Source organism: Danio rerio, chromosome 15, assembly GCF_049306965.1.
Source record: "Danio rerio strain Tuebingen ecotype United States chromosome 15, GRCz12tu, whole genome shotgun sequence".
Taxonomy (NCBI): domain Eukaryota; kingdom Metazoa; phylum Chordata; class Actinopteri; order Cypriniformes; family Danionidae; genus Danio; species Danio rerio.
In genome coordinates, this window is record NC_133190.1 from 21,563,016 (window position 1) to 21,577,679 (window position 14,664).

General features: G+C 35.7%; 1 protein-coding gene across 1 annotated transcript in view; it reads right to left on the reverse strand.

Annotated features, from left to right (window-relative positions):
* Positions 1 to 14,664, reverse strand: part of arhgap32a (Rho GTPase activating protein 32a) — a 90,674-nt gene that overhangs the window by 63,209 nt on the left and 12,801 nt on the right. The window contains exons 3-5 of the mRNA XM_685829.11: positions 12,781 to 12,868; positions 12,591 to 12,685; positions 12,398 to 12,482 (exon numbers count right to left, since the gene is read on the reverse strand). Coding sequence (XP_690921.4) covers positions 12,398 to 12,482; positions 12,591 to 12,685; positions 12,781 to 12,868 — 268 coding nt within the window. The remainder of the gene's footprint in view (positions 1 to 12,397; positions 12,483 to 12,590; positions 12,686 to 12,780; positions 12,869 to 14,664) is intronic.

The following is a 14,664-nucleotide window of genomic DNA, read 5'->3' on the forward strand; positions in this document are numbered from 1 at the left end:
ATATATTTGTGCTGTCAATCGATAAAAAAAAATAACTGATTAATCGCACCTTTTTAAAAAAAATAATCGTGATTAATCGCATTTAAAATACTGAAACTTGTCATTTTGGCTATTTAAATGTAAAATTAATGTAAACGCAAGACAAAAAATATTTAAATTCAAAATATAATTGTTTAATAGAATTTTTGTTTAACTTGTAACACAGATTTCTTCATGTAAACAACATACCCACAATAAACCATCAAGATCCTGGCTTGACAGCCATATTTATTACAGAAATTAAAACAGAGGCATGTTAAAGACATTTCAATTTCAAAACAATCAATGCCAATAAAGAAAACATTGATTTCTATGGTGGATTCTAAGTGGACTGCAAAAAAAATGCCAAAATAAAGGCATTACAGATATGGAAAATGGAAAATTATAATAATAAACTATAGAATACAAACTGTTGCACTCATTGTAAAGTTTTATTCCTGTGAGTTGAGAACATTAGTTATAGAGTAGAATCAATTTTGCTTAATCCTCCTTTACATTCATCCAGTTGCTAAGACTAGGAGTATCCCGCAAGTGCACAGAGACTTCCAAATGTCCGCAAATGAATGATGATTTCTTGCAAACCGGTCGTTAAATACATTGCACACTCTCTCGCCCCTACTCAGATACGTCGCTCACTCCGCCCCTGACACAGAAACACACACAGTCACACAAACAACACGCTGCTGACGTTTTGGCCCCAACGGCCTTCCATAATGGAGCGACTCCCCTCAGATTCAACACGCATGACCACGTTCTCAGACTTTCTGAGTACATTCACATAAGACACCAATACTCCGATTTTAATATGATTAAGATTATACTCTTATTAAAATTCTACCGTGTAGCCTAAGCAATGATTTTATTACCTTAAAGAAACACTGAGTCACAAAATGCGGAGGATTTTCTTTCTGTTCGCCATGCGATATCAACTTACAACAGAAGTCGAAAGTTAAAAATGAAACACCCGAAATTGCATGAAACTTTGGAGAGCCTTGTGATGCGACTAATTGTTTTATACTGAAACATGCCTTCAAAAAGTGCTTCATTGGTCTTATCCACATTTATTGCATGTTGAACACACGTCCACCACAACAGGAAGTAAAAAAAAAACCTGCAAATGCGTTAATTTTTTTTTTTAATTACTTAAAATTAATCGCATGCGTTAACGCACTAATTTTGACAGCGCTAATATATATATACATACATACATGCATACATACATACATACATACACATATATGTATGTATAGATGATGTGACAGCAGCCATATTGTGCCAGACTGCACACCACACAATAGCTGATTGGTGGTGGAGGGGATTTTTAGGCCCCGTTTACACTAGTGCGTTTTAGTTTGAAAACGCATAAGTTTTGCTACGGTTACGCCATCCGTCCACACTACGCCGGAGTTCTCGAGCGCCGAAAACGGAGCTTTTTGGAAACGCTGGAAAGGCCGTTTTCATTCTAAAACGCTGCTGCTCCGTCTCAGTGTGGATGGGGAAAGACGGAGACATCTGAAAACGGAGGCGGGGCTGCAGACATTCGCCTCTCTGATTGGGGCTTTTCCTCAATATTAAGTAGCCCACACACAGTTCAGTCTCGCATCCTCTTCTTGTAAGTTAAGACTTCGCAAGTTTGATCAAGGCTGCAGTCTCCCCCTTCTCAGTTTGATATGGAAAACATACCGAGGACACGGGTAAATCTTCAAAGGGAACAGTGTACTTTATAACTTCATTCACATCACCTTGGCTACATTGTTTCACTTTCTCAACAATAAAATGTAAACATGATTTAAGGAACTGCCTATTTTCTTTTTAATATTAGCAACTTAACAGACAGCAGAAATGTTGAGGCGTCGTGCTGCATGAGCGTCATCTTCACTGTGTGGATATTTATAACAAAACGGAGCCGATAACAACTGCCTCCTTTCATTTTCATTGAAAATACGAAACGCACCCTCTCTTTTGCTGAATATCAGTTTTAATAATCGATACTTATAAAAGTATAGCATACAATAAGTTTATACATTGTAGGAAATAAAGGCAATCGATCAGTCAATGTACCTGGATTAATCATTAACTTATCTTTGCGCTTAACCAAAACATTTTACCTGTAAACAAGTAACTTAATAGATTCCAATGACCAAAGTCAAGGAATTGGCCTATGTCGTTAGATAAAGACAACAACATGAATAAAATATCACGTTTAGCAAATATAGTGAGATTAGATCCAGCGGGAGATGCTTGATGAGCAGTCCGACAAGCAGAGCTCTCATCTGGGTAGAAGTGTTGGAGCGCTTGCCCGAGAGTGTGTGTGTGATCACGTGATGTGCGTTTTCAGCGTTTTGGTGTGGACGGAGAGCAGTTCAGAAACGCTGGGTAAAACGCGAGTGTGGATGCGGATCGTTTTCATTCTACAACGCAGTTTTAAAACTAAAACGCACTAGTGTAAACGGGGCCTTAATGTCCACAGAAATGATTTAACTGAAACTCCCCATCAATATACTGGAGCATTAGGACCCACATAGACCACATGCTGAGCGTCCTCTGCTAGTCTCACTAACACCACTTCTGGCAGCAACCTAGTTTTCCTATCTGGTCTCCCATCCAGGTACTGACCGGGCGCAGCCCTGCTTAGCTTCAGAGGGCAGAGGGCTTTCACACCTAGACTTTTTCACACCTAGGCAGGAGGTCATTCAACAGACATATCCCAAGTCTCCCGGAAGTGTCGGTAGTCTCCCGCAAATGCACAGAGACTCCGGGACGCCCGCAAACGAGTGATAATCTCCCAGTAATCAGCGTCTTCCTCCCGGTCTTCAAATATGTCGTGCACCCTTTTCACCCCTCCCCACCGCATCCCTCCACGCTCTTCAGACACGTCATGCACACCTTGTCAAACATCACCAAACCACTACCTCCACCTGACAGCTGAGCGGGACTCAGCAAAATAAACTGTGAAACTCTGACCAATGTGAGGAGAGTTTATTCACAAGTGACTTATTTTAGCTCTTTTGGTCCGTTTAGAAACTTTTGCAGTGTGAAAGCCAACCGCTCCAAGAGCAGAGAGCAACAATGTAACAATTTTTAATCCCTGTTTCGGAACAACTGAATTGATTCACATGTGTGAAAGCACCCTCAGAGAGCTAGCTGCCAATTTTCATAATACCATGCCATTATACATTTTTCTGGTGACTTTAAATTCTAACAAGCTGCTGGTCCCTGCCCCTTTAGAGAAGCTATGAATCTATGCACAAAAATTAAGGCTGCGGTACACTTCAAATAAACTTCTGTTTTGTTCTTTTTTTGAGGGCAAAAATACGTTTTAAAGAGGTTAAGTGATGCATTTAGAAATTTAAAAGACAACATGGTGACCATCTCCGAGTCTTTAAAATCACTCTGCTCACAAACGTAAGTGTGGATACATCTGTACCAGCTCTGCTACTCTTCCCTCCTATTCTTCTGTATTCAAGTGGCTAACCTATTGTTGTTCTTCTGTCTGACTTTCATGGACATGTGATACAAATCAATTGCGCATCAAAGAAGATGCAGTTCCAGAACACACCCTCTGATTGTACATTTGCCACAGATCTATGGTAGCTCAAAGCAGAAAGTTTGCATTGGTGAGTGGTATAAAATTGCAGAAAAATATCTGTGTTTCTGACAAATTTTGTATAAAATGACATCTGTTTCATTCTTCAATTTCGTATATTAACGCCCTATGAATTAAATCAAAGGCACAGTGTCATTTTTCACTACTAGAGGGTGCGTATTCACAATAAACAATGATAATACATCAGTGGCCTGTTTTAGTAATGAGGTTCAACCAACTCTGAGTTTAAACTTGAACTCTGAGAGGATTTGCCGAGAGATTAAAAACTCAAAGTTTTCGGTTTCAGAATAGCGGATCTAAGTTGGGTCAATCTACTTTGAGTAGACCAACTCAGGGTTAACTGCGCACACCCTGTTTTAATTAAATGTATTAAATGTATGTGCAAAACATTTAAGTAATTAAATGTATGTGCAAAACTGGAATATCGCATAAAAGATGTGCGAATAAAGCAGCATTTCCATCCAATGAGTCAAAGAGAACAAAATCATCACTTCCTGTTAAAACAGGCGCCAAATATCAACAGTAAAAACAGAATTTACTGTGGTAGAAGAAACTGCGTCAATCTTTTCTTTACCTAATAAATGTACTCGCGCCTCTGAAGACAATGTTGACACACAATGAACGTGTGGGGGCGTTAAAAGCCATGAGACGCGGAGAACACACGTTCAACACCCTCCAGAGGTCATCAATAAAATAATAACATTAATACTGAAACAGTTAAGACGTTTTAGAATAATTGACCAAAACAACATTTGAGATGTGTTACAGTGTGCTCAGCTTGATCATCATATGATCTCTTATAACAAACATTTTTTTTAATGCACATACTGTAATTTGTTCAGTAAAAGTGTTTCCATCGTAGTTCAGGTGCATCTTTTCTGTCGAATAAACGTTTGTCCAACTCAATTATGCATGTGTTTTTATGCGTATTTTCAAAAGTTATGTGCAACATGACGTTTCCATCAATCACTTTTATGCGCATCTCCAAAATGAGCATTAAAATAGGTGGGTGAAAACATAAGGTTAAGGCAAGAAATACTGCTTTGTCTTTTAAAAAGGGGAGGAGACAGACAGAAACTCAATAATAGAATAAAACCTGCTCCTGACCAGGTTAGGTTCACAGAGTTCCCACAGTAACTGACTCATAGTTAAAGTTACCTCTCAGAGTTTCTCTCATTTCAGAGTTAAAATACCCTGAGTACTGAATACTCTGATACTCTGACAGCCTTTGAAGCAAACCGGGAGCACTGAAGCGATTGCTAATGAAATGAGTGACAATTGCTGATGTGGGTTGCATAATAAAAGCAGCGAAGAAGACACAGCTCTGTATATTGTACTAAATACATGTTGTGGTTCTGTTAAATTGCTGCTCTGAGCAGTCTAATAAAGCACACAACATCTTAAACGCATTAAAGCATCTTTGGTGTTTCCTTGTTTTCAGTAAAACTAGAAATCAAAGGTGTAGGACAACACAGGACACGATCTGTCACTATAAAGGTATATCTGCCTAAATTTGATAGCTTTTTCAGTTTAAACATCTAAAGGTTATGCAGCTGTAATGCAAGACTCATTCAATTTACAATAATAATTATCTTTATTCCAGATACTAGGTCTAATAGTACAAAAGACAGAGAAAACAATATAAACCACACAATACATATTAAAAAAGGCAGGTATGCCAATATTTCATTAAAGGTGACTAAAAAAACGCACCTCAGTAAGCCTAGGATTTATCTATACCTTTAAAATGCTATTCTGAGAATTCTCCAACCGACACAAACTTCTAGATCAAATTTCTCAAAGTTAAAAATGATCAAACTCTTTCGTTACAAAAGAATTCACTTCCACTACACCATCTATGTTTTTTTTTTTTCAGAAGAATCCTCAAACAATCGTTGTAAGCAAACCTGGAGCTTATGGAGACTTTTTTTTTTTTTTTTTTTTTTTTTTTTACCACAGAGGAGCAGTGTGTAACGAACTGCAGTAAGTTCTAAAGAGGTGTTTAACCTGCTCAGGACAGAAATAAAATTTCTCAAGAGCATATTTGCTTGAACATATAACTTTCAACGTTTCCTGTGCATATCATTATCATCACTCATGTCTTCAGTAATACCATGCCCTAAATATTTAACAGTTTTACTAACATTTAAAACTTGTCCTGACAAATAAAAATCTGAAAAAAATTATATCCTTATGTTCTTTGGTTCTACATGCCATACAAACGCTGTTTTTTAATTATATTGCATATAATATCTTTGTCCATAATCTGCACAAACATTAAGCAGCTGCTGAAAACCAGCGCTACTTGGGAAAAAGATAACTAAATCATCAGCATACATTTAATGATTTATTAAAGCATCAACAAGCACACAGCCAGTCATACAATCCCTTAATTCCTCAGACAACTCGTTCATTTAAACATTAAAAAGAGCAGGTGAAATTAAACCTCCTTGTAATACTATATAACATACTTTAAATGTATTAGATATAGCATTGCCCCACTTAATCTGCATACTATAAATGGTTGCTGACAACAAAACTATTCTAACTGATGTTTTACTAATAAGGTGTGATGTTGAGACACTATTCTTGAAATCAGCACCACAAAATTACTAAGAAAAAAAGTATTGGTCACCATTCATCAAGTATATATTGCTGGGTGGTGTTTTTGGTCATTTGAATTAAGCTCAGATAGAAGAAGTATCAATATTTCTCACACAGGTCAGCAGCACTGTTTGCGCATCTCGCTGAATCCGGCAGGTTTGTGTCTGCTTTAATGAAATGGTGTTGAGTGAATGTCCTCCCCTCTGTCTGGGACGATTTATAGCGGAAAACACGGAGAATTAATCAATGTCCCAACCAGCTGCTCATATGGAGATGGTTGTGACTGTTCTCAGATCAGTGAAAGCTCATCACAGCATCACAGAATTTGGCCCAGATCTTCCTCTATCTCCATCTCTCGCTGCACTAGCAGGGAGGAGGCAGGGATCCTGAAAGCTCCTCTGTAAACCTGAGCTGAGGAATGTGGAGCATTCACACCGCCTCTGGGAGTATGCAGCAAAGCTCTACATGAGCACGCCACAGAATGGATGTTAACTCTATACCCTATTCTATGACAAAAGGCTACACCCAATGTTATTCTACAGCAGTCTATAAACAGGATTTGAATACTTAAACTACAAATAAAAAGCGTGAATGCCATTGTAATGGAGACTATAAAATAGAAAAGCAGAGTCAGTTGATAAAAACACAGGTTTAGGACAGTTATTTATGTTTTCAATAAAACAAATCTCTCATAAGTTTGGACATATGACATTACTAAAACAAAATAAGAGCTTGCTGTATGTGGTGTAATATTGGAGCAATAGCAGTGCAGTGTATGACCTGAGGGCAAAACATGAATCTTTCCAACATTTCATCTCTCATAGACATCAAAGTCAAAGACATTTTAGTGTCTATATCAAACAACATTTAAAAAATTATATATATATATATATATATATATATATATATATATACACACTTTAATCTATCTTCATAACTAATTTAGTTAAAATTAGATTAAATTATCAGGTTAAATTGTAATATTTACATTCATGACACATATATACAGTTGAAGTCAGAATTATTGACCCTCCTGAATTATTAGCCCACCGTATATTTTTCCCTAATTTCATTTTAATAGAAAGAAGATTTTTTAACCCATTTCTAAACATAAGATTTTTTTTTCCTGTGGGTTTGTTGTTTAGCTCTAATATTGTGAATCATGGATTTTGAGTAATGATACAAATGATGTACAGAAAATGTATTTTTTAATGTTTTGGACAGTCAGAATGTCTTTGCATTGATGTAGACATGAATAAGTGAATGATGATAATGTTATTTTCCTGTGTAATAACGTTTTTAAAGATGAAGGTAAATATTTATTGTGTGGTTGATAACATTTTATTGAAATGAAAATGAGATTGTTTTTAATTATTGAGTGGCCATCTAACTAATGACGTAATGTGATTGACTGTGGGATAAAAGGGTAGAGTTAGAGGATTGTATCATATACTGAGGAAGGCATAGTGCTGAAACATCTGTGTTTTGTATCATCTGAAGAATGTAAAATAAAAACTATTCAAAATAATTATTTAATCAGTGTGAATCATGACCTTCTGACTAATATTATTGACAAGATTAATGCACGAAAAAAAAAAAAAAAAAAACCAGCTCGCAGTTCAAACTTCATTACTCAATGTGTTCTGTAGACAATCGGGGGAAAAAAAAAAAAAAAAAAAAAAAAAAAATATATATATATATATATATATATATATATATATATATATATATATATATATATATATATATATATATATATATATATTGATCAGAGGTGCTATTAATATTGACATTAAAATGTTTTTTAAATAATTAAAAACTGCCTTTATTCCAGCCAAAATAAAACAAATAGGAGCAGAGCTTTCCACACATAGACTTAACTTGGGCAGGCTGTCCAGGTACATTAACGGCCACCCAAGTATATTTAGTGACATGTCTTTTTTTTTTTTTTTACTATTATTATCATCCTTTTATAATATTTGTATCAGCCTAATAAAAACCAAATATGCGTGATCGATTCATTAGTGGAAAATCCTCTCTCCTTTGCCCATTTCATTCTTTATGTGCGAGACCTGTCAATACTTCCACAGTCTCACGTGCTCTGCAGACCCACAGAGATGTGCCTTTTTGACCCTTAAAATTTTTTCCGGCCGAGGTTTCTCAATCTCCTAAAATGTCCAGGATTTGGCTTTTGCATTCTAAAGCTACGATTAATCGTATGCGTTTTTGTATTACCTTTTTACTTAAGCCGCTTGGCTTTGCAGCTGATTCTGCACGCACAGTTCCAAGAGCGAGATGAACATTAAATAGTTAATTCTTGTATCTGAGGGACTCAGAAAAACTTTACTATATATTCGAAGAAGATGAAATGACTGGTCTAAATTGGCTGCAAAATATTTGTACACCAAAAGTTAATCAACGCATTTGCCCTATTTACATAAACTGTATGTTGTCTGTTTTTACTTCTTTTTCTATAATTTATTTCTCATTTCCTGATTATTTTATTAATTTGATAATGTAATTACACTATATTACATAGGCTATTTTATATACATATCTAAAATGCTTTGGCATTCACGCTGGCTTTGAACTTGAAAGAGAGAGAAGCAGATTTTACCTGTCAGTGGGTGCACATGGCTTCTGAATAGCATAAAATTAAAAGAAAAAAATTGTGGATTTCTTCTTTTATTTACATTTTTTTAAACTTTAACCAATAAAAAATAAGATTATTGTCAAAAGTTTTATTTTGTTTTGTTTTTACACATAGTGAACTATTTATGTTGCGTGGGTAAATGGGTAAATTATTCAGATGAATTAACTATTATACTGTAGTAAATACTGTGAAATATTCCTTGCTCTATTAAACATTATTTGGGAAATATTTGACTAATAATTTTGACTTCAACTGCATATAGACACAGATTCACTTAAAAAAGGCATATTAATGGGTGTCCTCTGTAAATTATAATCTATAATTGCAATACGTAACAAATGTAAAATTACTGTCCTTAAATCCATGTACAGTAGTCTTTTAGTTTTAGTTTACTTCTTTTGTCCTCAGTTAAAAAAGTTTCTATTTAGTGTCCATGCTTTTCATACATGATTCCCCCTAACATTTACACCAGACAGACAAAAGGCACAATGGAGCAAAATTCCAGCAGTCTGATATGTGAGCACTGGCATAAAATCATTCACCAGCTAAATTGTGCATGAGCTTAGAAATCAACAAAAGACAAGCTGCACTAAAGATCATTTCCTTTTGTTGCTTAACTCTCACATTTCGAATAGGAGATTATCTGTATTCCTCTGGACTCCTCCAGCCCGGTGATGTGCTCAGAGACTGGATGTGATCTAACAGAACAGGAGTCGACCTGCGTGACCTTGAGAGCTACAGCACACAGGAAGATGAAGGCGTGCACAGAGCTGAGGAACACGAGGGCAAACGTCCTGTTCGTCAGCTGTGACGTCATACCCTGCTCACGGTCCATCCAAACCAACAACCTTTTAGAGCAGTATACTGTATATACAGCAAAACTTGAGGAGGGGCTTGTTGTATATTTATAGGGAATGATATCTGCTGCTCTCTACTGGAACCCGTCAGCATAACAACACAATCTGGATGCAAAAAAGTGCTGCATTTTGAAATTATTTAAAAAAAAAAAAAATCTTGATAGACAGAGATGAGGGCTGACCATTCATAGAAGAAAACTAAAACCACATTTTTTTAGTTAAAAGCTCCAATCATCTTTTCTGATAATGTTTAATCACTCTAGAACATATATGCACAACACCACCAAGGTTTTTAGCCCTCACACAGCATAAACAAGTGAACTGACTGGCATTGAAAGGTCTGTGTACGTTGATATTTACATAAAACTAATGCAAATCACCATTTCCAGTTCACGGACATCGTAATCATCATTGTTTACAATGGCCAGGAGCATTAACATAGGACCGCCTAAATTTACATATCACTACATTAGCATATTGTTTGTTAAGCATGCAGCATTCTACCCTGTATACAATTTAAGTTCTAACCAGTACAACCATATCTTGACACATTTGCATAAATCTTAATTCTTAATAAAGGCACACTAGCAAAAAAAGAAAAACAAAAAATGTCAATAATTTGAGAACTATTACTTTTTCATGACAAAGCTTTTAAAAGTGTGTTTTCAGTAAAGACATTTAGTTCTAGGTCTCGACATGAAGATCCACCAGTATGCCAAATGTGTGTGGATTTCAGCAGTGGCATGTAACGCAGTCACACCCAATAGCCACTTTGGTGGGTTGAATTTTATATACTGTAGGCTATATATAGGGGTGTAATTGATCACAGTTGATCCATGATCCATAAATGGCATCAAATCAAAGTTAACCATTAATGGAATCCAATGAAATGATTTAAAACCATCAAGAGGATGCAAAAGAAATGTGTGAAGACAGACAGCATTAGATAGCTCGCAAAAAACTATTTATGTTCTTTCCTAACTTTTTTGGAATGCAGGGACAAATTCTGTACACCCAAAATGATGACAGTCAAAAATGCCCATCTTTGTGAAAATATTCACAAAAAAGTGAGTTTTTCCAAGTGAAATAGTAGTTGAGAAGACAAAATGGGTATACAGTATCAGTATATTGGATTTGTGTATTAGCTCTTAAAATGACCGCAGATGGTCATCACACAAAATAAGGTAAAAATCTCTCATGAATAAAGATTTTAACATTAGTAAGGGTCCGTCTACACTTCTGTTTTAGACTTCAACCCTTTCACTTACCTTATATTGTATTAAATTGTGACTAGTAAAAAGCTAAGTCACTAACTACTAGCCACAGTGGCTTGTGAGCAAAATGTTCACCATCAAGCTTTGAATATTTCACTCAAAAAAGTTTGATTTCCCATTTTAATAGCCCCCTTCAGGCTATACAGAATGTACAGGTGGTATTTTTTTCTTCAGCAAAACATTACTTTTTAGCCAAATCCATGGCCCTTGGTGATTCATAAAATGCAAGTAAACATACACCGTGTATGTTAATGGCTGCATACAGCTAATGCAAATCTACATTTCCAGTCCACCCCAATATCAACGTCCTCAATCATCATGGTTAGTATGACCACATATGCCCACATTAACATATTATCTGTATTTTTCTGACCTGTGCTGGTTAATTGTAATAGCATAAGTTAGTAGTCCTAAAGACACAGTAGCAAAAACAAAGCAAAAAATAAAAATAAAAATAAAATGGTAAACGATGGATGAAGATGACTTACAGTATATTATAAAATGTTATATAAAAGTATATTACAAACATTTAAACAAATTGGGGGAATGTAAAAAATATAAATCAACATTAATGCTTCTTTCTTTATTTTTTTAAGAAATTGACAGTAAATATTTTATATTGCTACCATATTTATAGTATGAAGGCATGCTAATTGTGAACCCTACAGTCACGTTAATGACTCATGAAGGATTATGTGACTGGAAGACTGGCGTAATGATTCTGAAAATTCAGCTTTACCGTCACAAAAATAAATGACATGTGAATGGATTTATATGAATAATATCTAAAGTAAAATATTACTGTGCTTTTTATTAAATAAAGCCCGTCTGGCAAGAACAACCATTCCATGTTCTATGTCACTTAAATAACCTTTCTTCCCCATTCTGAGGTTTGGTTTAAACTGCAGAAGATCATCTTGACCATGTCTACATGCCTAAATGCAGAGTTGTTGCCATGTGATTGGCTGATTAGAAATGTGCGTTAACAGGCAGTTGGACAGGTGTACCTGACAGTAAATAGTAATAAAGTGGCCAGTGAATGTATATAGATTAGATAATGCTATTATTTGGGAAAAAGCAGAGTGTGTATAAATGTAACAGTTTGTATAAACAGTATAAATGTATGGTGATGAACATTGACATCCATATCCACTCAATTGGCCTGAAGATCTTGTGTGAAAGCAAAAAAAAAAAAAAACCTGACCTGCGTGTAACCTAAACCAAAGGCCTAATTTCAACATGATGGATAATCTGCCAACGGTGAAACCAAGACCACAGCCAAGAAGAGCCTAATTAACACATTCCCGTCAACCATGAGTGATCATGAGCTTCGGCAGGACTGCATTTACCACAAAACCCTCACCTGCACGGAGCCAAAGTCAACATTCTCATAATGAAAGTGGGCACATTCTGCCAGCTTGGGAAAATGGCGTTTGGTGAGGGACAGTCTGCAATACAAAAAGAGCTCATCAGTATTCTCCCCCATGGGTCTGAAAGAGACAAGACAGAGAAAGGACTCCATATAAACCTTCGCTTTAATGCACATAAACACCTACTTTTTGACGTTCTTGACCTTCATGCTGGCCGTACTGACACATGAGCGTAGAGAAGACTCGGCAGGCAGTTCAGGGACCGTTGGCGCACCTCGTGCCTGTATATACAAACACACACACACATAAACAGAAGATTACACAGCACTCTAAATGCATGAAGCGTGACCTGCAGAAAGCTAGTACATACACGCACCATAACAGCAATGGCGTCCTCCCAGCCTGCAGTCTCTGCTGGCTGCAAGCTCCTGTCTTCCTCCCCCTCATCCTCCTCTGGGTGGGGCCTTAAAGAAGAGAGAAGCAGAGAGGGGTATGGTGAAATAAGCTTCACATACATTACATACAGTACATAACTCTGCACTGTATCATTTGATCATTTCACCAGTTAAATTTCAGAACTAGGATTATCTTACAGGAATAGCTTGTCAAAAATGACAAAAAAAGATGCTGTGCAGAATAGTTTTGACATATCTTGACAAATGTGATTTTATGTGTATATATATGTATGTGTATATATGTATATGTATAAAAATCACAAGGTTGATTAACCCAAAAATGAAATTTCACTCCTCATTTACCCTTACATATTTCTAAAGCTTTAAGAGTTTTTTTTCTTCTGTTAAAAGCTGAAGAACTGTAACCAGGGCTTGATGGATAGATTTACAATGTGGCAGGTTAAACAACCTGACCCACTAGCCACTTTAGCTAGTTAAAAATATATATATATTTTTTCATTGTAGTTTTTTTAAAAGCAAAGTTTGACAAAAGGGATGCCCATCGAGAAGCACGACTGATAAAAACAACTGTTCGCGCAAGCAAAAGGAAGCATGTCAATACCGAATGTGACGATTATCACATGCATTTAGAGACTCTCACACACTGAAAAGGGCACTAGTGATGCGCCCAAGTGTTTAAATGCTTGCGCGATGCTGTTTCCTTCCACAAATTAGCAACCGTGCCTGTAAACAACTTATGCGATTGGTTATCTTTCAAATAGACTGGACAAAAAAATTATGTTTGCTTTCAAGTGTTTCTTTAAAAAAATGCCTTTGTGTAAGCAGCAGAGGTGGCCACTTTCACTTTAACCATTTTAACAATTATTAATGGGTCTAATGGCAACCGTACATATACAGTATATCGTGCATAGTTCTAGGTACATTGCAATAATTAGGTTTAAAATGTCAATTGTTTATTTTATTTTTTTTTTTTAAGAAAAGTTTTGAATAGAAAGTGTATGTATACAGCTATTTTTTGCCTCTTTTGAATATTTTTAATTATTTTAAATTCATGGCTAAGAAAATTATTTATTTATTTGTTTATTTTTAGTCTGGCCAGAGACAAATTTGGTAAATCTTTAGAGTTGAGCTCTGAAAAGTCTTGTGAAACAAGAACTAATTGCAATACGACTATGAAAGCACAACCCATGCTCATGCCAATTGAGCAAGTTCATACACAACACACAAAAAGTGAAATGAATGCGGACTCATTCATTATGTTGACATAACAAAATCTAAATTAAGTCATTTTAGCATGCCAAATGTCAAATCTATGCATACAAATATATATTTTCCTAACAATAAAATTATGGCCAGTGAAAATGGCGAATGGCTAGTAATGTTGACTACTAGCCACAGTGACTGGTCTTTAAAAAAGTTATTACCAAGCCCTGCCTGTAATCATTTACTTTCATAAAAAAAATAATAAAATACCACACTCTAAAAAATACTGAAATACTGTGTTGCTGTAACCAGTGCCTAATTTGAGCCGGATCTTGCTGGATCATGTTCTGGAAAATGTCAGATATTTGTGTCAGATTGTACGGTTGTGTGTGTACCGCTATGACGTGTTCTGGGAAAACTGAAATTGTTCGGTGAACGTTGGTCATGGTAACTTTTATTTCCTGGTTTTGTTGCAGGAATTATTTGTTTACAAAGCAAGTGCTGGCTGTAACCAAACAGTCAAATATGAAAAAAAAAAAAAAACATTGGATTAATAAGTTTAATTTAAATTTAATTGAAATAATGTACCCAAATTTTGGATTTGTTTATATTTGACCCAACATTGGGTTACAACAGCCCAG